Source organism: Chaetomium globosum, genomic scaffold (assembly GCF_000143365.1).
Source record: "Chaetomium globosum CBS 148.51 scaffold_6 genomic scaffold, whole genome shotgun sequence".
Taxonomy (NCBI): Eukaryota; Fungi; Ascomycota; class Sordariomycetes; order Sordariales; family Chaetomiaceae; genus Chaetomium; species Chaetomium globosum.
In genome coordinates, this window is record NT_165981.1 from 3,549,604 (window position 1) to 3,571,504 (window position 21,901).

The window sequence follows — 21,901 nt, forward strand, 5'->3', positions numbered from 1 at the left end:
AGTCTCATTTCCTAATCATTCTACTATCCGTTCCCACCTTGCCCCACCAACCACGCTGACAAACCACCGTTTTGAAACGGCCACCCCCCGTTCACACAACACCAGTGCCAATCCAAACGGGCGCCGAGGTAGCAAATGAACTTGTCGCTGTTAAAGACCCGCTCGCATGCTGCCTGCACATAGCCCACACCAACAACATTAAGCGAGGGCCTAGCGGCAATCATAGTCTGTTAGCCAACACTTCCAAGAAATATGGGTATCTGAGGTATTGATAGCAAGTACTTACGCGTCTTCGCACGCCCAGTGCTCCGTAATCTCGAGCATGTTCAGCAACGGGTCGAAGCGGAAGTCTGCGGTAGTACTGGTTCCCTCGGAAGACGTGCAGCTGCCCGCAAAAGCGCCATCCTCGCCTTCCGAGGGTGAGCAGTTGAATGTATTGCCGTTTGCCGAACTCTTGAGCGTGAAAGATGGGCCTGAGTCTTCGCTCAGCTTTGGGTCGATCGGCGAGGCCCCGGGCTCCATCTTGAAGCTGCGTTGCCAGTTCTCCATCCTCCACGACTGGTATTCCTTCGATGTGTCGACACATGTTGGGCTTGCATTCTCGGAACCGGGAACCAACGCGGTTGCGATATTGAGGCTGGGGCGGGTCCCGGAATCCGTGCTCTTTGGGACGCAGTGGCTGCTATCATCTGCTGTTGTGCAGTTGACGTCGAGAGTGATTGACCCAGTGGCTAGCCCCTGAGATCTGTTTGCTGAGGTCAGCCCGGAACCATGAGAATGGGAAAATCACAATCGGTGCAGGGATCTACATGGAATCTTACCCAGCTGCGTCCGAGCAGGTGAACGTGTGAGCCAGGTACATGGTCTTGTTCTCCCAGTCAACCGCAAACGACACGGTATTGTCGGGTCCCGGCACCAGCGCCGGTGTAGATGCAGTCCGCCCATATGATATTACTTTCGCCTTGGGTACCACCCGGCCCAAGCCTTCTGGGCCACTGCCCAACGCACTCGTACAATGGCGTTCCGTTGCTGCCCTGGAGGCTGGCCGCAATGGTAGCAAGGTCATTCTTCTTGCTTGGATCCGGGCCGTCATATCTTACATCGCCTAGGCGATACTGAAAATTCCCTCCATTGGAGCCGCCACATGGTCGAGCGGCGTTGACACCAGACGGGAGGTAGATGGCATCGGCCGTGGCCAAAGCAAAGGATACGAGATGGTTGCGCATTGTGAACACCGTAGGGAGTTTGATGGATCACGTCGACAACTGAAGCGGGCTGCGGGTCGAATCTAAATGTAATAACAAAAGATAGAGGGGGGGGGACTGCCCATGGAAAAGTCCAAGATAACTATATTGTTTAGCCTCATTCTGCCAGATTGCCTGCGTAGCCGGCCCGTGTGGCTATGTGGTAGAGAGGGGTTGCTATTGACCGGGTATTACCAATCCTACGAACTGCTGCAGCCCGGTCTAGTTTCTAGAAGGAATAGAACTGCCGAATTCCAGGAAGTCCAATCTAGGCTCCACGTGCACAAAGATTAAACGCCCGGGCATACCATGGAACGGCATCGGGTTCCTTTACCCCTGGCCAGGATGGAACGCTGGTGTAATTTAGGACTTGGAGGCACCAGCCTCTTAGCTCCGGGGGTATTACTCGGTTCCCGGTTTGCGTTCGTTCATCGTACCCCTTACTACCTCGGTCTTTGCTAGAACTTCCTTTTACGCGTTTAGCTTCAACGATTTCATTGTTTCAGCATCTCACCAAGATGAAGCTTAGCGCACTATCCGCCGCGCTTCTTGCGCATGGGGCCACGGCCCAACAATGATTCGATTCAGCTGCTCACAGCTCGTTGTGGCCCGTATGGACCCCCTTGTAAATCCAGAGCTGGCACAATCCCCTCACGTCCATCAGGTTGTGGGAGGCAATTCGTTCGGCGTCAGCATGGACCCAGAAACCCACGATCTCGTCGAGCAGTCCACTTGCACTAGCTGCACCTTCTCGGAGGACTTCTCCAACTACTGGACGGCCGTATTGTACTTCCGCGCACGCAACGGCACCTACAAGCGTGTGCCTCAGTTCCCCAACGTGGGACTCCGTGCCGATGTATGTTGAAATTGTCTTTTGTAGCCCCTTTTTACCTATCAGGTCTCACTTCATAAAAGAACCAGACATGGGAAAGCTGATCATCCCCGTAACAAAGGGAGGAGTGACAGTGTACTACATCCCCCCCTACGACGGCAAAACGACCGTCACGGCCTTCAAGCCCGGTTTCCGCATGCTCGTCGGAGACGCCGGCCTGCGCGAAGCCAAAGGCATGCAGAAGCAGCTCTGCCACCGCTGCCTGGGCGCCGAGTACGACCAAGGCGGTGCCCCCTGCACCGGAACAGACTCGCAAACCCTGCCGAAGGGCTTCTGTGCGGGCGGCATCCGAACCACTGTGACTTTCCCGACCTGCTGGGACGGCAAGAACATCGACAGCCCCGACCATAAGAGCCATGTTGCCTACCCGGCAGTTGGGAGCTTTGAATCAACGGGGACTTGTCCTGAAACGCACCCTGTTCGGCTACCTCAGCTCATGTACGAGGTTATGTGGGATGTGCGTATCTCTTTCTTTATCTGTACTTGTTGGACTTTGGCTCACGACAGATAGACCACGCAGTTCAACGACGAGGCCCTGTGGCCCGAGGATGGCTCGCAACCATTCGTGTGGAGCACTGATGATTCGTGAGTACCTCAACGCTTCTTCAGAGCAGTGATAGGTAACTGACTGAACCCCGGTAGCGTCGGATACACTCAGCACGGTGACTACATGTTCGGTTGGAAGGGCGACTCACTCCAAAGGGCGCTGAATGCCCGTTGTGGTAATGCTGTCTGCAAGGAACTACGGACACAGACGTCAGAGGAGGCCATGCGGTGCACCATCCCGCAGAACATTGCCGAGCCAGTGGACGGCTGTAAGTTGGCATTGCTAGTTTGTGAAGGGCCGTGCAACCATACTAACATATTTACCAGGGCTCGAGAAGATCCCCGGAATGGGAATGGTGGACGGAGAGACAAACTAGAGTCTTTGCGTGGATTCCGGGGTTGCGACCTTTGGACCAGTCATCGCTCTTAAGGCCACCTGGCTCACGGCTAGGACTTCATTGGGAGCTGGGACCGGCGAGGTCGCATGGTTTCATGTCTAGATAACGCTATTATTGATAATGACCATGTTGGATCTACCTCGTTGCCAGTCCTAAAGCACATCGACTGTCGTCCGCCATGCAGGGTACCCGGGTACGTTCAAACTAACAGGTTGAAATCTCAACGTTGTACATTACAGGTATCAGTTGCATGCTTTATACCTAAGTTAGCGACTGTCATTTTCAGGCCAGCCCCCGAGTGATGGTGGACGGGCGTGGAACGTCATTGTGGCATTAAATTAAGTAGACAATAAGTGATGTCTCCCCCGTGCCTAATTGTTGTATCTTGGCCTAACCGAATAGCTCTCCCGGCTTCAATACACCTCTTTCGTTGCAATAGCCAAAATAGCCGCCTTGTGGTTTAGAAAACCATACCCCTAGTCTGGATAATCTTGGCAACATTAATGTTCTTAATCAGCAGCACCCCAACAAAGGCCAGAATCATAAAAGATGTTCCGGCAGCAAGCATCCTCGTCTGGGCGTAACCGTACGCTTCCTGGATGCCCCTCCTCTCGAGAGTTTCTATCGCGTAACCGAGCTGAACTTCCAGATCCGAGTAGATAGATTCCAGGTCTGGGACGGCCGACTCGGGCAAGAACCGCGATAGGGCACCGTGGAAGGTGTTGGTCCAGATAGAGCCCGACACGGTGGCGCCGATGGCGCCGCCAGTGGTGCCGACCACGTAGAGCAGTGACAGCGCAACTGCCACGTGTTGGTGGTCCACGGCCGCGAGGATAGCCACCTGCTGGATGATGATGAAGATGCTCCCGCCGATCGAGATGAAGACCTCGCACATGATCAGGTAACCAACAGACTGATCGGGGCGGCGAAAGTAGATCATCAGTCCTTGTGCGAGGATGTAGATGGGGACGGCAATGTACAGCAGCCACTTGAAGTGGCCGGTCTTGTGGATAGAGTAGCCGACGATGAACAAGAGCACGCCCGACACGATGCTGAAGGTGTTGTTGACGTACCCGGCCTCGGCCACGGTGAGGTTGTTGACCACCTGGAGGAAGGAGGTGAAGTAGTTGGCCCAGCAGTAGTAAGAAATTTGGTATGTGGCTCCAAGCAGACAAGTACCTAGTACTGTGCGATCCGACAAGATGCTGAAGTTGAGCATCGGCGTGGGGGCTAGGAACCACTCGTAGAGGACGAAGGCGCAAAGGACGACGAAACCGACTACAATCATAGCGATGATGTAGTCCGATGCCCAACCGTTTGGCGCTTCGGCAGCAAGGGTAAAGGGAAGGAGGAATACGGTCAAGCCGGCCGAGAACAGTATGACACCAAGGGCTGTTTATTGCATTAGTTAGGATATCTTGGGCCAATTTTGCCTGTGGATGGAGGGGCCTGATGGGCTGGAGCAATCACTCACCGTCAAACTCGACAACGTAGTGCCATATGCTCTGCAGCCATGTCCGGTCGCTGCTTTCGCCGGCTAGGATGCCTTCTTTTTCGGCCTTTCGGAGATTGAACTTGAGTACAAAGTACAAGGGAGAAGCGACGATGGGAAAGATGATGGCGAAGCAGCCGAAACCCCATCTCCAGTTAATGTTGTTGAGAAAATCTTCAGAGGCCTTCGGGCCGGCGAAGGCGGTAATAATGTAAGGAGATGACGTAAAGGCGTAGGCTAGACCACGGTTCTTGAGCTTGGATGCATCAGCGGTGATCACGTCGACGCAGTACGTCATGCCGCTGAAGCCGAGGCTGTAGAAGACCTGTCAGGAGAGATTTGAAGGTCAGTACAACTGCAAAACCGCAAGGCAAAATGTGGTAAAGGTCGGCTTACATATGCAGCACAGAAGGTGGGGAGGTTGTTACACGCGGCCATGAGGACTAAGCCCAGGGTCGCGAAAAACACCATGATCATAAAGCCCTCAGCTCTCCCCCAAAGATCCAAAATCTTGGATAGAGGAATAAACACGGCGGCCGTCATGGAGTTGGCAACAACGTAAATGACGTTCAACAGAGAATGGGATTCGAAGTCGCTTGTAACGAAGGGCACCAAACTCGAGAGGATGGCGGACTGGAAGGCATTGACGAGGTAGAGCAACCAAATACTACACACCCAGGGTTAGATGGTTATTTGACAAGGATTTGGCAACGGAAACAGAAAAGCACAATGAATGGGTGATGATCGTACTTGAAGAAGACTGCAATCAGGGTTGCTTTGGTCCAGCTCATGGTGACGGCCTCAACCTGTTGAACACCCCGTTGCATGTCTTCGGCAGGATGCTCCGCCGGTGATTCGCCGCCATCGTTGACAACCGCGGCATCATCGGTGACGGCGTCCTTCTCTGTCTTCTCCCCGCCGACGTCAACGGCAGCCCGCGTGCTGGGTTCTTCCTCTGTCGGCGACCGGCGGAACGCCGCCTTGACACCGGATAACAGTGCCATAATGCTTGAGTTTTGAGTTGGCTTGAGGATGCTGAAGGGGCCAAGCTAAGCGATAGGTCAGACGAAAGGACGGTCGGAGAAGGGATAAGACAGCAATGGAGGAAACCCGGGCGGATTACTGAAAGCCAAACGCGACCGGACGACGGCGGTCAATGGTGATGTTGATGCCGTGTTGTGTTGGTGTTTGCTGAAGGTTGGCGGCCGACCAGAGATCTGGGAACAGCGTGGTATTGCCGGAAATACGGCGCATGCCATGCATTGCAGTCTGTTTCGTGCGAATCCTAGCGCCGTCCCAATCCTGCCTGGCGCTGGAGTACATCTGATAAGATCAGATCATGATTTTGCAAATATTGGTCGCGGGCCCGCACCTTGCTTGGCCTGGCTTGTCTCTTCCTTGGCTTGACTGGGCTCGTACCTTCAGAATCTGTCACTGGCCGCCTCATGTGGCCCCGACATCGGTGGGTATGGAACCCGGGCGGCTGACGATGAGCTCTCATCAGATAGCCGGAGTACACAGTGTGCGGCATCAAACACTTGGCACTGTTCGCGACCCTGATATTTCTTGTCCCACGTGAGTTTTACATAATGAAACAAGAATTGACAAGCTTCGAGCTCATTCCTTCCCACTCCTCCCGAGTCTTGTCCGACTCGACCCACTCGGTTTCCATTTTGGCGGGGTCGACGTGGGTCGTGCTTTCAGGGCGCAGGCAAGCTGCAGGGTTGCAATCTAATCTCTCCATCAGATAAGATCAGAATTTTCAACGGCCCTTGCCCTGGCCTTCCTCGCTTACAACTCGTCACAATTCGACAACCACGTTCATGCATGACCCGTTACGGAGACGAAAAATCAATAGTCTGCTTTGTATCCGCCCACCTAGAGCTTCGAATCCAGCCACATTGGCCGTCGCTTTTCCACAAACGCCCGGATACCCTCGCCAAAGTTGTATCCCTGCACCAACCGAGGATACCACTCGTGCTCCAAGGCCGACACGGCTGTTTCGACATCGCCCTCTTCCCAGCTCATGCGCACCCCCACACGCCCGACAATGAGCGCATCTGGGCTGTTCTGACACATCTCCCGCGCGAGCTTAACCGCCGCCTTCGCAACCTCGCCGCCATCACCTCCAGCAGCAGCACCACCATCCACCAGTCGCGTAACCAGACCCCATTCGGCCAGCGTCTTCGCATCCACGCTACGACCCGTCAGAACTAGGTCCATGGTGCGCTGCAACCCCAGCGTGCGGGCCAGGCGCGGGAGACACCCCGCCACGGGCACGATGCCCCGCTTGGCCTCGGGCAGCGCGAAGACGGCCGCCGAGGACGCGAGCACAATGTCGCAATTGGCAACCATCTCGAAGCCCCCGCCCATGCAGAGCCCGTTGACCGCCGCGATGATGGGCTTCTTGCCGCTCCGCCGCGGCAGCCCCGCCAGGCCGGGCGCACCCATGTCGTTGACCACGCCGGCCTTGTTCATGTCGTTCCATTCTGCTGGCGCGTCAGATGGGGTACGGAAAATGTGAGGGAGGTACATGTAGGTACATTGCGTATTTGTGCGCCTCCCGAATGCTCGGGTGGATGTGGGTGGATTAGGTGGATGTGATGGGGTGGATTGTGTGTGAGTGTGGCTCACTTACCGTGGAGATCCGCCCCCGTGCAAAATGCTCGCCCCACCCCGGTGATGATACCCACCCACAAGCTCTCATCTCGGTCCAGCTGCTTCCAGACCTCGGCGATCTCGGCGCTCGTCGCCTTGTTGATGCAATTGAGCTTCTCGGGTCTGTTGATCGTGACCTGGATAACGTGTTCCGCAGGGTACGACACGTCGAAGTGTTGAAAACGGACGGTTGGTCGTTCTCCTGGCATTGTGACGTTGAAAGAGGTGTGTTGGGAAAGTTCTTGGTAATGGCTGCCGGGCGGAACGTGGTATCCCTTGACGATTGGTATCCTTCATTTGGCCCTTTATAGCCTACCGGCTTGTTCAAGGATGAAACATCACTCCCGTGTCCCTCGGTTCACCATAGTAGACTGGGGCTAGTTCTCGGGGCGTCCTGGCATGCGTCTTCCGGGCATCCGGTTCTGTGCCTTTCATCCATGCATATGCGATTTCGGGTGAACCTAGCTGCGACAATGTTAAAGTGCTACCGGAAGCTGAAGCGGCGTGTCGCTGCGTTCAGCAATCTTTAAGTCCCTTTTCAGGTGGTTTTTCCTCGGCTTGACTTTGTTCTGCTCAACAATAGTGAAGAATACCTCGTGGTCACGGAGTCGTCGCCATGACATCAACGACACTGAAGTATCCTCCGGTGAAGCTGCCCCACCCGTTCTTGACGGCATACCGGGTACAGACCGTCAAAGGATCAACGCCTACCAAGCTTGTCTTGACATTAGACAAACACCAACCAAAAGATGGGCGTCCCCTTCACCAACCGCTCCATCTCGACTCTCTATCGTGGCTCGATCTGAGCACTCCATCACAAAATGATCGTCCATCCATCTCCGACAACAGCCCTTGGGCACGAGCACGCCGAAGCCCATCGACTGTCTTTAGTTGGACGGGAGCCAACACTCCCTCTTTGGGCCCAATCTGGAACGTGGTCCACGCCATTTTCCTGGCGCATCCGACCGCCGAATACTTTAGGTTGACACTAGACGGGAAAGGGAAAGACGCCGTCCGAGAGGAGCTCCTCTCCACAGGTTTAGCGATACCTCATCCGTCGCCACGCTGGGATGCTCGAGGCCCTCCGGCCGGGACGCGGATGCCCGTTGATACGGGCGCAGACGAGCTGTTGGTGCTCCGAAGTTCCTTCTGGCAGGGTGCTGCTTCACCAATGGGCCCGCGGCCGATATGGGTAGTGGGCGATGGCACAGACAGCCATTTGCAAAGGCCACTGGCAGAATACCCCATCATGCCCGAAAACTTCCACATTACGAACAAGTTCCCCGACGGGGAGCCAGTATTTACACGCCACCCCGTCCGTCGACCAAAACCACGCCCGGGATCCATCGTCTACAGCCGTTACATACCCGAGCTGGACACACATTTCTCTCTGGAAGCGGTGAACTGGCAGGATGCGGAACACTTGAAGCTGTTCAACACATGGCAAAACGACCCACGCGTCGCGGCCGGGTGGAACGAGACAGGGACGCTGGATCAGCACCGTGAATATCTGCGCAAGCTGCACGAGGACCCTCATGTCCTGTGTCTGTTCGGGCGCTTCGACCAGTCGCGCTTCGCATACTACGAGCTGTATTGGGCCAAGGTAGGGAGGCCCCTTTGCACCCCTGGCAATCTCTTACAAACCGCTGACCTCCCTCCCCCCTTGCAGGAAGACCATTTCGGCGCGCACTACGACGCGGGCAACTACGACCGCGGCCGGCACTCACTCGTCGGCGACGCCTCGTTCCGCGGGCCCCAGCGCGTCAACGCCTGGTACTCGAGCTGCATCCACTACTGCTTCCTCGACGACCCGCGTACCGGCAACGTTGTGGGCGAGCCCAAGGCCACCGGCGGGACAATTCTCACGTACGAGAACGCTCAAGGGTTGGTCATTGGAAAGTATGTGGATTTGGGGCATAAGCGGTCGGTGTTGTCGATTTGTAGCAGGGAGAAGTGGTTTCAGCTGTGTCCGTTGTTTTGGGATGGGCGGGAGAAGCCGTTGGAATCAGCGGATCGGGCTGCGTGGAATGCGAAGCTGTAGGCGCCCATCTTCTTACACAAACCTAAGCAGGTAGGTAGGTAGGTACCTTTAGCGTCGGTACGAAATCAAGGTGGCCTGGCGAGAATATTCGTAACATAATTGTTTATGGCGGCCATCCTTCGCGTAGCAACTGTGCACCCGGTTGTCCAACACCGGACCAGATTTACTGGGACATTTTGCATGTCGTTGGCCTTGGTTCCCAACCTCTGCGGACAAGCCTCGCCCAGCTCTCACAATGCAACAAACGACCCCTTGGCAGAATGCCCACATGCACTCACTGCAACCCTTGCTTCTTCCCCGACGGCTGATGAAGCCAGGAACCCGGGATGTGGGATGGGTGCACGTTGAGCCGACAGAAGAGCCAAGCCATGCATATACCCGAAAATCACAAGAGTCACATCAGAAAAGTTGGTTTTTTTTTTCTCATGCGGAGTCCGGAGGACCCCTCCCGGGTTATCCCCTTGTTTCCACTCGAACCACCCCCCCCCTTTGACGGCGCCCCACCCAGCAGATTATCTGATCATCTCGCATGACCCGATGTCGGCAACGCTGGGTCTAACCCCTTACGGACATTCTTTTACACGGGTAGCTAGTCCAGCCGGATGGCATGCCAGCCACCTTGGACGACCCGTCTTGCAGCCCTGAAGCCAGGCCACACCAGGGAAAAACCTCACCGACGACAACCTGACGGCAGCAGGCCCAGCGCCGCCATCACCCCCCAAACCACCATGAAGTTCGTCAACACCTTCACGGGCTACGGCCGCCTGCTCCTCTCGGGCAACCCGTCCCGCACCGACCTCTGCACGCTCCTCGCAGCCATCCTCTGCGCCATCGCCTCGGGCGTGCCCTTCCCCCTAATCGGGATCTTCTTCGGCCAGCTCCTCAACGACTTCAACGAAGTCACCTGCCTCGAGCCGACCACCAACTCAGAAGCCCTCTCCCCCAGCGCCGCGGCCACCTACCAATCCGGCGTCAACTCCAAGATCCTCATGATCGTGTACCTGGCCATCGCCCAGTTCGTGACCATCTACGCGCACCTCACCTGCTGGACGCTGTACGGCTCGCGGCTGGCGCAGCGCCTGCGGGAGCGCTACCTGGCCACGCTGCTGCGCCAGGAGCCGTCGTACTTTGATGGCCTGCCGCCAGGAGAGGTGGCGTCGCGGCTGAGTGGGGACATTCAGACGATTCGGTCGGGCACGTCGGAGAAGGTGGGGATTTGTTTGTCGAGCGTGTCGTTTTTTGTGACGGCGTACGTGGTGGCGTTTGTGATGAATGCGGAGCTGGCGGGGATGTTGGTGAGTTTGGTGCCGGCGTATTTTTTTATGTCGTTTGTGGGGAGCCATTATATTGAGAAGTATTCGGGTTTGGTGGCCGATCATGCGGCGAGGGCGGCGTCGGTGGCCTCTGAGGCATTGAGCAATGTGGTGGTGGTGCAGGCGTTTGGGGCGAATACGAGGCTGGAGGGTAAGTTTGCCGAGGCGCTGTCTGCGTCGAAGAGGGAGGGGTTGAAGAAGGCTACGGCGGTGGGGATACAGTCCGGTGTGCTGTATTTTGTGGCGTATGGTGCGAACGGCCTGGCGTTTTGGCAGGGGAGTCGGCGGATCGCGGATGCGGCAGGTCAGGAGTCAGGGGGTGCCACCGTGGGCGCGACCTTTACGGTTATTTTCATTCTTATTGAAGGTTCGTTGGGTTCCGTCCCTTTTCGAGGATGCTCTGACTAACATTGATACAATAGCCACTTTACTCCTGAGCCAAATTGCCCCTTTTGTCCACCTTTTCATCGCGGCCGTGGCATCGTTTCGGAAGCTGCGCGAAGAAATGGATCGGGAATCGCAGATCGATGGCACGGCTATGTCAGGGGTAAAGCTTCCGGCCCAGGAAGATCCGGAGGCCAAGTTCGGGTTTGAGCTTAAGGATGTTTCCTTTACCTACCCCTCGAGGCCTGAGATCACCGTGTTGGACAAAATCGACATTAGCATCCCGGCCAACAAACACACCGCCATTGTGGGCCTCTCGGGGAGTGGCAAATCTACTGTTGCTGGGTTGGTTACAAGACTGTACGACCCTGCAAGTGGACGAGTTTGTTTCGCTGGCCATGACCTTCGCGAGATCAACGTCCGCGAGCTGAGGAGTTTTGTCAGCTTGGTCCAGCAGGAACCATCCCTCCTCGACCGGTCACTCTTGGAGAACATCGCCCACGGATTGGTCAATTCCGGTAGCTTGGCCCATGATCATCTCAAGACAACGCTACTCGGCCCTGATCTTGCCGATTTGGCGGGTAAGGTTCGAGAGGGCGAGGATCTCGCAACAGCCGCGGAAGCGTTCGGCCCCAACGTCGTCGAGATCGTGACCCTGGCGCAAAACGCGGCAAAACTCGCAGATGCTGATGACTTCATAACACGGCTGAACCACGGCTACGGCACAGTCGTTGGTTCCAGTGGACGGTTAATCAGTGGTGGCCAAAAACAAAGGGTAGCCCTGGCTCGGGCCCTAGTCAAAGACCCATCTGTGCTCGTCCTGGATGAGGCCACCGCCGCCCTCGACTCGAGAAGCGAGGACCGGATCCAGCGGGCCATTGCCAACATCTCGGCTGGCAGAACCCTGCTTACCATTGCCCACCGCCTTTCCACCATCACCGGTGCGGACAACATCATTGTGATGCACAAGGGGGTCGTGGTGGAGCAAGGTGACCACGCCACGTTGATGGCTAAGGACGGAACCTACGCCGAGATGGTAGAACTGCAGACCCTCGGGTCAGTAACTAGGAAGGATTCGACCTCTGGCAGTACCACTAGCACCACTAAAGTGGATCAAACGACCTCCAAGGATGGACTAGAAATTGGTACGAACAGCGTCGCGTCCTGCAGCGAAGCCGGTGACAAAGAGGACGACGAAAAAGCGACCCCCGCAATCGAAGCCCCTGTTGCGGTGTCCGCCAAAGGAGGAGACGAAGAAGAACCCGAAACCCCGTCGACATCACTCTGGGCCTTGGTAAAAGGCTACTCCCCCGCCGTCCGGCCACACCTCCTTGTAATCGCCCTCGCCCTCCTCGGCTCCATCCTGGTCGGCGGCGCCTTCTCCGGCGAAGCCGTCATCTTCGGCAACACGGTCGACAGCCTCAACATCTGCCGCAGCCCCGACAGCATCCGCGCCAGCGGCAATTTCTTCGGCCTCATGTTCTTCGTGCTCGCCATCATCGAGTTCTTCGCCAACGCCGCCAGCTGGTCGGGCTTCGGCTGGGTGACGGAGCACATCGTCTACTCGGTGCGCGTCCTCTCCTTCCGCTCGCTGTTCGAGCAGGACATCCAATGGCACCAGTCCCACGGCCGCACCCCCACCGTGCTGCTCTCCTACATTACGCGCGACGGCATCGCCCTGGCCGGGCTCAGCGGCTCGGTCATCGGCACGCTGTTCTCCATCACGGCGAACCTGCTAGCCGCCATCATCATGACGCACATCATCGCGTGGCGTATCGCGCTCGTCTGCCTGGCTCTGGTGCCGCTGCTGCTGGGCGCGGGGCTGATGGAGCTGCGCGTGCTGGGGGCGTTTGAGGAGCGCCATGAGAGTGCCTACGCGCGGTCCGTGGATATTGGGACTGAGGCGGTGGCGTCGATCAAGACGGTTGCCGCGCTGGCGTTGGAAGATGAGACGCTTAGGACGTATCGTCGTTCGTTGCGCGGTCCGACGAGGGAGACGTTGAGGGTTACGGTGCTGGCGAGCTTGTGCCAGGCCGTGACGTATTTCTTGGGGAACTGTGTCAATGCGCTGGCGTACTGGTGGGGGGCGAAGCAGATCATTGCTGGGAATGTCACGACGGCGCAGTTCCTCATCGTGGTGTTCTCGTTGCTGGTTAGTGCGCTGCTCTGGAGTCAAATGTTTGCTCTCGCGCCCGAGTTGTCTAGTGCTCGGGCGGCGATGGCGAGGATCCTGGGCTTGATCGAGATTGGGTCGGATGGGATGCAGGGAAATGTTCGGGTGATTGAGGCTTCTGCCGCTGTGTCGGAGCCTGCGTTAGAGGAGAAATCTCTCGAGGCAGTGGCCGGTCGGGGTTCGCCTGGCAGCAACGAAGCTGCTAGCGTGCAGTTTCGAGATGTCTACTTCTCTTATCCCGCCCGTCCGGATGCACAAGTCCTAAAAGGCCTAAGCATTGATATGAAGCCGGGAAGCTTTTGTGCCTTGGTTGGTCCGAGTGGCGCGGGAAAGTCGACCATCATCTCCTTGGTTGAACGGCTATACACCCCACAATCTGGAGCTGTCCTTATTGATGGGGTTGACGTGACGAAGAGCCGGGACACGTCTTTCCGGGATGAGATTGCGCTGGTGCCCCAGGAGAGCATGCTTTTTGAGGGAAGTATCGCCTTCAATATTGGACTCGGTGCTAGGCCAGGCCAAGAGGCCACCAAAGAGGACATTGTGGAGGCGTGTAAGTTGGCCAACATCCACGACGTTATTGAGGCCCTTCCCGAAGGATATGAGACGCTCTGTGGGCCAAGTGGTGCGAGATTCTCAGGTGGCCAGAAGCAGAGGCTGTCGATTGCTCGTGCCCTCGTGCGGAAGCCGAAGCTGTTGATTCTGGATGAGCCAACTAGTGCCTTGGATGCCGAGTCAGAAAGACTGCTGCAAGAGGGGTTGGAAAAGGCAGCTGTGGGCATCACCGTCATTGCTATTGCTCACCGGTTGCGCACTATCAAGAAGGCAGATCGTATCTTCTGGATAGAAGACGGCCGGTGCGTGGACTCTGGAACACACGAAGAGTTGTTTGAGAAATCTGCCGGTTACAGGGAAAATGTGATGCATCAGACGGTGGCTGAGTAGGTAGCTGAGTCTTTTGGAGTGTATTGTTAATGGGATAAAAATGGTGTGGGAATTGTAATAATAGCTCTAGATACCCTTTAATTGGCATTTTACAGATTTCTCAAGCGCTTCTTTTTTTATTTGTCAGAAGATCTTGCTTTGGCGGATTGTGGTAGGTGGGTGAACTGCTTGTGGTTTGCAGCGAATATTTTCCAGGTTTATGGAGATGCGAGCTGGAAAAGGGGTAATTAAAGGGGCAACAACATCAATAACATTGGAAGCACCAAGTAACTAGTTAAAATTTATGACAACAACATAGGATAACTTTTATGGGAGGAGAAAGTGATTATAAGAAAACCAACTTATGTTAAAGAAGCATGCCGATATCAATCTAATTTCCCCGGTGCGTACTTAGAGACACTTCTTAGCCCAACACAGCCTCTTCTCCCCCCTCAACCAACTCTCTCACTGCACCAGCTAACTCTGCCAACATCTCATCCACAAACACCACATCCGCCTCACTCCCCACAATGCCGACATTCAACTCCCCACCCTTAAAAAAGGACACCACCTTCAACGGATACGCCGCATCCCCATGGGGATTCCACACATCCACCTTACACTCCCCCCCCCCAAACGGCATAACATCAAAGTCGTCCCAATCCTGATGATGCACCACCGAATCAAAGAACACCCCCCCTCTCCCCTCCCTCAGTCTTCCCCTCCCAACCAACCCTCCCCGCAATAGGCCCCACCCCCACAAAATCCCACGCCAACCCCTCCGCCCCCTGCCGCTGCACGAACCCCAATAGCTCCCCCGCAGTCCACCCCCACTGGAAGGGCACGTGCACCGGCGTGAACTGGTAGCAGGGCCCCATGGCATGCTCGGCGCCGGGGGTCAGCTCGGACGCGCGGCCGGACGTGATGCTGCCGAAGGTGACGTCGGTGGTGCGCAGGCGGCGCGCGAGTACCAGCGCCCAGGCCGCGGTGAGGAGGGTGGCGGTGGTGGTGGTGGGTTGGGGGTGGATGGTGGGGAGGGCGGTGGTGTGGAAAATGGCTTTGGTGGTGGGGGATGGAGGTGGGTGGGTTTGGCCGGGGAGGATGGAGGGTGTGGAGTTGGAGAGGAGGGTGTTCCAGTAGGTGAGGGCTTGGGTTTGGGCGGGAGAGGACCGGGTTTGCGTGATGTAGGTGGAGAAGGGGGAGGAGGCGGTTAGTGGGTTGCCGGTGTAGAGGGCATCGAGGTCGCGGAGGAGGAGGGGCAGGGAGACGCCGTCGTATTGGGCGTGGGAGAGCCCGATGGCGAGACACTCCTGTCCGTCTTTGCCGTGGGCGAGGAAGATGTGGAGGAATGGCGAACCTAGCCGGAAGTTGTCGGATGCGATGTAGGATGTGCAGACGCCGTGGACGAACTCCTCCAAGTCTTCTTGGTTGGCTTCCTCGACGGCAACTGCAATTTCCAGGTCCTTTAAGACAACCTGGAGGAAAGTCGATCCATGCTCGATAAACACCGTCCGCAGGATGTCGTGCGCTTGAATGAGGTTGTGGTGGGCTTTTAATAGCTTTCCTCTGTCAAAGCCGCCCTTGTCAGAATAGAGAAAAGTGTACTGAACCGAAGTCCTTGGCGGTTCGAGGGTAGCCCTGATATCAAGGGCTTGGGGGTCTGTCACCGGATACACGTCTTGGACAGTCCAGTTCGCATCCCCAAGTTGTGGTCGGACAACCTCAGTGACGAACTGATCCACGTTAACCGAGTCCAGCGTCGAGAATGGCTGATACGTCTGCCCGTTTTGGGGCATCGTTTTTGCCGGCTCTGTTCGGCCAGACACACCATTCTTGTTCACCTTGAGAACCTTCGCTGCATCACCTAAGCGCATGTGGCGGAAGATATCTCCCACGGTAAGTCCGTGTCCCTGGGAGCGAAGCCGCGAGACCAACTTCATGGCTAGGACCGAGTCTCCACCAAGACGGAAGAAGTTGTCGTCGGTATCGATTTGATGGAGTTCGAGCCCGAGGACCGTGGCCCAGGAAGACCGTAGAATATCTTCAGCCGCTGTTGCTGTGGTTGGCGCGGAGGACGAAGCCACCTTCCAGGCCTTCTGGAAACTATCGCGGAGTTGGTCGAGGGTCCGTTCAGGGATTCCGGAGGCGAGCTGCTGAAGCACAGCGCGGTCGACCTGGTTGTTGTTCGTTGGAAGCTCATCCATGATGAGATAGGCTGAGGGAACCAAATGCGAGGCGAGTGAGTTTTCGGCAAATTTGTCGAGCTTTTTGAGCGCTGAAACGAGAGTGGCAGGAACCGTGGCGGATACCACGGTTGTGAAATCGCCAGAGCTGATGACCTGCTCTTCCGGGATGACATTGATCGTGGGCTCTCCATCAGCCGCCTGCGGTCGCTCCATAAAGACAAGTAGACCTTGCCTTGACGACCCCTGAGATGCCAACACCGCCGTAGCATTAACTGAAGGAGGCAGATAATTCCCCAAGTGGCTCTCAAGCTCAGCCGGAGCCGTGCCATGGCCGTTGGCTTGCGTGTTGCTGTCTTTCTGGCCAACAAACACCAAGCTGCCATCCTCTTGGAGCTTGACAATGTTGCCTGTCGGCTGTACCTTGCCGGTCCGGCCAGAATGCTGCGAGCTTCCAGCGACCATCCAAGCAGGAGAGTCAACAACACAATCCCCTGTTAAGAAGGCCGCCTCAAGCCAAAGCTCGCCTGGACAACCGATCGGGGCCAGCACGGACGGGTTCTCAAGGTCGCAGACCCAAGGGATCGCCGCTCGGGGGTTATAAACCGACCCGGGTTCAACCAGCCCGGCATCGGTGACAAACCTCCCGGCTGTCCCATCCAACGCAAGAGGGGGATCTCTGTTCCACTCCCAGATCTGATCCAAATCTCCCGCCGGCACGCACGAAACCTGATCCAACCCCCTGTCCACATCCCTCGCCAGCTCACCACAAACCATCTCCAACTGCGCCAGCACCCTCTCCATCTCCCTCACCCCAACCACCGCCCCATCAAAGCTCGCACAAACCCTAAAACCACTACCCCCCTTCTCCACCCCACACGCCAACATCAACGGATACGGATTAAAATGCAGCGCCTCCCTGACCACATCCCCCTCGCCAAACCCCAACTCCCCCACCACTCCACCACCCTCCGGCACAGGTTGAATCACCAACCCCATCGGCGCCTCGCACGCATACTGCGCATCGCGACTAACCCTCCGAATATGCTGCATCCCCGCATGCTGGAACGGCGTGCGCGCGAGCACACCCTCCGCCACGCCGCGCAGGTAGGCCGCCACGGTGCAGGTGGCGCGGTCGGGCGGGATACGCACGCGCATGGGGACCGTGGCGATGAGTGGACCGGTGATGGTCTCGACGGCCGGGAGGGGGATGTCGCGGCCGGTGAGGGTCTCGCCGAAGATGATGTCGCGCGTGAGGGTGTGTTGGGCGGCGACGAGGGCCCAGGCGCCGCGGATGAGGGTGGCGAGAGTGAAAGGGAGGTGGGTGGTGGGGAGGGGGATGTAGCGGTCGAGGGTGCTGTTGGGGGTGGGGATGAAGTCGCGGGAGGGGACGCGGGGAAATTGCGGGCCCGTGGCGTTGTGCAGGGCGGTGCGCCAGAAGGATTGGGTTGTCGTGGTGTCGATGGCGCGGATGTGCTGGACGAAGTCGCCCATGGTGGGGAGGGGGTTGGGAGTGGGCGGTTGGGGGGTGTCGTGTAAGGCGTCGCGGACCTTTTCGAGGAGGAGCGGCTCTGACCAGCCATCGTAGACCGCGTGGTGGAGAGTCCAGACCATGTACCGCTCGGTGGGGGAGCTGCGAGGTTCGACGATGGCGTATCGGGCGAGGCTCTGCCCAAATTCCATTCTCTCGTTGCGGTCGTGTTCGAGATACTGTGTCAATTCGCTGCTGGAAGACCGCCATTGGATACTACCCTTGAGTACGACCTGATCGAGGCCGGGGTGGTTACCAAGTTGGACTAGACGAGAGCGTAGAATGGGAGTGGCTGCGACAACCTCGTTCCAGGCACGCTTCCATTCGTCCAAGGTAATATGTGACGGGATGGTTGCAACTCTCTGAGCAATGTAGGGCTCGGTTGACTTGAGAGAAAAGGTGAACAACGATTCCTGCGTTGGCGTGCAGGGGTAGATGTCCTCAATGTTGATTGCCTCTGTCCCACAAATCTGAGATGCCTCGACAATAGCACTATCGGGGGGTTGCGGGACCAAGGAGAAGGCGGATCTTTGCGGTGGGGGACTAGTCTGAGAGTCCCTGAGAACAGTGACAATTGCAGCCATTGCGGAGAGTGTTGGGTTCCCGAAGGTGTTGATGACACTGATGTCGAGCCCCCTATATCTGCAGGCAGACACGAGCCTCATTGCCGCCAGGGAATCGCCGCCAAGGGCAAAGAAGTTGTCGTGAGACCGAATATTCTGCGGGTCGAGCTTCAGTGTTTCGCCCCAGGCCTGCCGCAAGTGTTCCTCCATATCGTTCAGGGGCCGGTCCTCGCCACCGAGGGGCGCGCTCTGCGACGGCCCCGGGTTGGCCGTCATCTGCCGCAAGTCAACGGTAGAACCGAAAAGTTGAAGCTTCCTTCGGTCAGTTTTCCCCGAGATCAAGCTCGGAATCCGGTTGACTGGAATGTAAGCGGTTGGGACCATGTAGCGCGGCAACACCTCGGCAACCTCCTTGTCAGCTTTCGACACAGCTTTGCGTAATTCTCCAGGAAGTTCAATACTCTCCAGCTCAACCTCTTGGCCATGCGCGTTGGCAAATTGGGGAGCCACAAATGCCACCAGAATAGATTGCCCTTGGAAAAACCCCTGAGGAGCAATAACCTCGGCGATCACGGTGGACTCGGCGGGTAACCGTGCTCGCAAATGGCTCTCGATCTCTCCCAGCTCAACCCGCTGGCCACGCAGCTTCACTTGGGTATCTTTCCGACCCACAAACACAATCCTTCCCGAGCCATCAGGGTCGTATCTCCCCAAGTCGCCCGTCTTGTACAGACGTCCTTGGCGGCCCGTATACGGTCCGTGGCCTGCCGTCAACCACGAGGGATCTTCAATAAAAGCAGCGGCCGTCTTTTCCGGATCGTTCAAGTATCCTCTGTCCCACAATAGGACCTTCTACCAGCAGCTCGCCCACGGCCCCAACTGGCATGAGGACATCGTGGTCGTTGGGATCAACCACCCAGATTGCCGCGCCGTTACCAGGTCCAATAGAGATGTAGTCCCTCCCCGTGGCAGCACTGCTGTTGATGGTACAACCAATGGTGCATTCGCAGGGGCCGTAACCAATGATGATGCGCGCGTGCTGGCCCCAAATGTTGACATCCCGTGCTGACACCGTCTCCCCACCGAGGCCGAGGCCATTCGTCAGGGACGCAATGAGGTCGATATCAAGGATCCGGGCTACTGAGGGTGTGATACCGGCGTAGTTGACACGCATCGCTCTCATCGCACCGTTGATGTCGTTCAGCCGGTCCTCGTCGGATGGGATGCAGAGACAACCGCCGTTGGCTAGCGTGAGTAGGATGCTGTCGATGCTGACGTCGAAAGCGTAGGACGCAAAGTCGAGGACCCTCGAGCTCTCCGTGTAGCCCACTGCCTTGGCTCTGGGGATGGCGCTGCTCGTGTAGGTCTGATGAGAGATCTTGACCCCTTTAGGCGTGCCGGTACTGCCGGAGGTAAAGATGATGTACATGATGGTTGACGGCGGAACTGGAGGAAGTTCTGCTTCAGGAACCTGTGGTTCTTCTGGATTTGACAAAGTTGTAAATGTCTCCTCTTCTGCTACTGTAAATGTACCGACAGGCAAGATCAACTTTGACAGCTCGTGCTGCTTGCGAGACGAGAGAATGGTTTTGGCTCCGACCTGTTGTGCCATATTCTGAAGGCGAGCGAGAGGGAGAGTGGGATCCATGAGAACCATTGTTGCGCCTGCTTTCATGACAGCAAGAACAGCCACGGTAGCCCATCTTGACTTCTCGAAACAGACAGGTACAGAATCGTGGAACCCGACATTGTGATCATTTACCAGAAGGTGGGCGAGAAATGTCGAATACCTATCCACTTGAGCGAATGTTAAGCTGCCGTCAAACGACGAAATGGCTTCCTTGTCTGGGTGCTTGCGAGCTCGCTCAGATATGAGGTCGTGCATGCAAGAATCGTAGGTTGGGGGCAAAGCGTTGTTCCATTCCCATATCCGCTCAAGGTCATGAGCAGTTGGGCGCAGAAGACTCTGAATGGTCACAGAGGGATTGGCCAGGCACAGTTTGACTGTGTCAGCCAGTGTTTCGACGTGGTGATTCACAGTAAACGGGAGCATATCCTCGCGCTGCCAAACTGGGCGGATCTCAAAGGGGGCATGGCCACAACGGACCTCAAGATGCAACAACAGCTTTGGGGTTGTCAGCGCTTGATTCATGTTATTGATACAAGGGACGAGTTAATTGGGCACCCACTTCGTCTTGGTCAGTTTTTGTTTTGACTCGTGACAGGGAACCGGTGCTTAAAAGAAGCGACCCTGCGGCGGAGAAAGGCGGGAATTGCGTGGTATAAGCAGCGGAAGCACTGCTAGCAATGGCGGAGGCCACCTGCTCCACGGTGACGTGAAGATCTGGCAGAACCTCGCTTGTGGACAGACGCATGGTTGTGGCGGCCTCAATGTTGGCGCCGTTTTCCCTCTTGTACATCCATTCGTACGACACCTGACCGTCTTCTCGAGTCCGCAGGAGAACAATAAGCCATGCCGTGAGCAATATCTCTATTGTTGTCGTCGGGGTTGCGGGGGAGGCCGGCTCCGGGGAAATGCCAACGATCTCCACTGACACAACGTTATGATCCTTCATCTGGGTAGTTAGCAATGCACCGTTGCCTTGCTCAAGACCCGGGCCTCCGTCCATGGCCTCGAGCTGATACACCGATCCCATTTTGGCTGTTCTGGTGACCCGTGAAGTGGCCTAACTGCAAAGAAGAAAAAAAAAGAAATGAACACTTGAACTGTTGTGCAGTCCACCAAACCCACTAGAACACAAATTGGAAGCGGCGGAACCCAAGCACGGATAAAGGGGGTATCATACAAAATGCATTGCTCTGAGGACGACCGCTCTCGCTACAAGAATCAGGGGTGTGCTTGACCACAATACCCGCAAATGCAATGCTTCTAGGAATACCACGGGGGCACCATGACGGGGCCCGGAAAACCAGCCCAGCGGACATCACCTACAATGCCAAAGCCTCAAGGAGACATAACCGAGGTCGGTCACAGTAAGTCTCTGCGGGCCGAGTCCACAACTTGGAACGGTGAGTGGAGTGTTTAGGGGTGTGGGTGCAAAAGAAAAATCAGATAACCCCCAACCGAATGGCGGGAGACACACCAAGTACACAGTAATGGCCATACGGTGTCCACATTTGGCTTCTTACCTGATCGGGTCGTGTCCCGGGGACGGTTAAAAACAGCAGCTCCCCACATCTTTTGGACAACCCCATCATGGTGGCGTACACTAGAACCATGGTTCTTCCAACCACAGCATCCGCCCATCCTTCTCGCCGAGTCCCCCCGAGGCCTCGGCTAGAAAACTATTTTCAATGACACATAAATTGTCCTGAAGGGGCTTGTTCCTTGTATTTTCCCCTCTTCCCGAAAGTTCAACCAGGACCCCATGTCCAGAACCCCCAACGAGTAATCTTATCAATCAGATCACATCAGATTAAGCCAGACGTGGGGACTCGGATGCTCGGTTGAGGGGGGAGAGCCCAGGCTCCCAATCCCGAAGAAAGCCACATGAACCCGGTCAAGGACACGCCATGGAGCAAGACCGATGTCGGGGAA

General features: G+C 56.5%; 7 protein-coding genes across 7 annotated transcripts; 3 read left to right on the forward strand and 4 right to left on the reverse strand.

The window, feature by feature from the left end:
• Nucleotides 1–282: 282 nt before the first annotated feature.
• Nucleotides 283–1,226, reverse strand: CHGG_09469 (uncharacterized protein; the record flags this gene model as incomplete). Its single annotated transcript, XM_001227395.1, has 2 exons — nt 283–692; nt 956–1,226. 2 exons carry the CDS (start codon nt 1,224–1,226, stop codon nt 283–285), a joined length of 681 nt encoding a protein of 226 aa, XP_001227396.1.
• A 592-nt stretch (nt 1,227–1,818) lies between these two features.
• Nucleotides 1,819–3,059, forward strand: CHGG_09470 (uncharacterized protein; the record flags this gene model as incomplete). Its single annotated transcript, XM_001227396.1, has 5 exons — nt 1,819–2,100; nt 2,177–2,593; nt 2,648–2,721; nt 2,779–2,951; nt 3,010–3,059. The coding sequence occupies 5 exons, from the start codon at nt 1,819–1,821 to the stop codon at nt 3,057–3,059; spliced, it is 996 nt and encodes a 331-aa protein (XP_001227397.1).
• Nucleotides 3,060–3,540: 481 nt separating this feature from the next.
• Nucleotides 3,541–5,835, reverse strand: CHGG_09471 (uncharacterized protein; the record flags this gene model as incomplete). Its single annotated transcript, XM_001227397.1, has 5 exons — nt 3,541–4,472; nt 4,555–4,897; nt 4,969–5,239; nt 5,323–5,607; nt 5,696–5,835. 5 exons carry the CDS (start codon nt 5,833–5,835, stop codon nt 3,541–3,543), a joined length of 1,971 nt encoding a protein of 656 aa, XP_001227398.1.
• Nucleotides 5,836–6,450: 615 nt separating this feature from the next.
• On the reverse strand, nt 6,451–7,439 carry CHGG_09472 (uncharacterized protein; the record flags this gene model as incomplete). The annotated part of the gene is made up of 2 exons (XM_001227398.1): nt 6,451–7,142; nt 7,211–7,439. The coding sequence occupies 2 exons, from the start codon at nt 7,437–7,439 to the stop codon at nt 6,451–6,453; spliced, it is 921 nt and encodes a 306-aa protein (XP_001227399.1).
• Nucleotides 7,440–8,479: 1,040 nt separating this feature from the next.
• On the forward strand, nt 8,480–9,271 carry CHGG_09473 (uncharacterized protein; the record flags this gene model as incomplete). The annotated part of the gene is made up of 1 exon (XM_001227399.1): nt 8,480–9,271. One exon carries the CDS (start codon nt 8,480–8,482, stop codon nt 9,269–9,271), a length of 792 nt encoding a protein of 263 aa, XP_001227400.1.
• Nucleotides 9,272–9,999: 728 nt separating this feature from the next.
• Nucleotides 10,000–14,086, forward strand: CHGG_09474 (uncharacterized protein; the record flags this gene model as incomplete). Its single annotated transcript, XM_001227400.1, has 2 exons — nt 10,000–10,951; nt 11,007–14,086. 2 exons carry the CDS (start codon nt 10,000–10,002, stop codon nt 14,084–14,086), a joined length of 4,032 nt encoding a protein of 1,343 aa, XP_001227401.1.
• A 662-nt stretch (nt 14,087–14,748) lies between these two features.
• CHGG_09475 (uncharacterized protein) lies at nt 14,749–19,999 on the reverse strand (the record flags this gene model as incomplete). The annotated part of the gene is made up of 2 exons (XM_001227401.1): nt 14,749–19,149; nt 19,199–19,999. The coding sequence occupies 2 exons, from the start codon at nt 19,997–19,999 to the stop codon at nt 14,749–14,751; spliced, it is 5,202 nt and encodes a 1,733-aa protein (XP_001227402.1).
• Between the last annotated feature and the right edge of the window lie 1,902 nt (nt 20,000–21,901).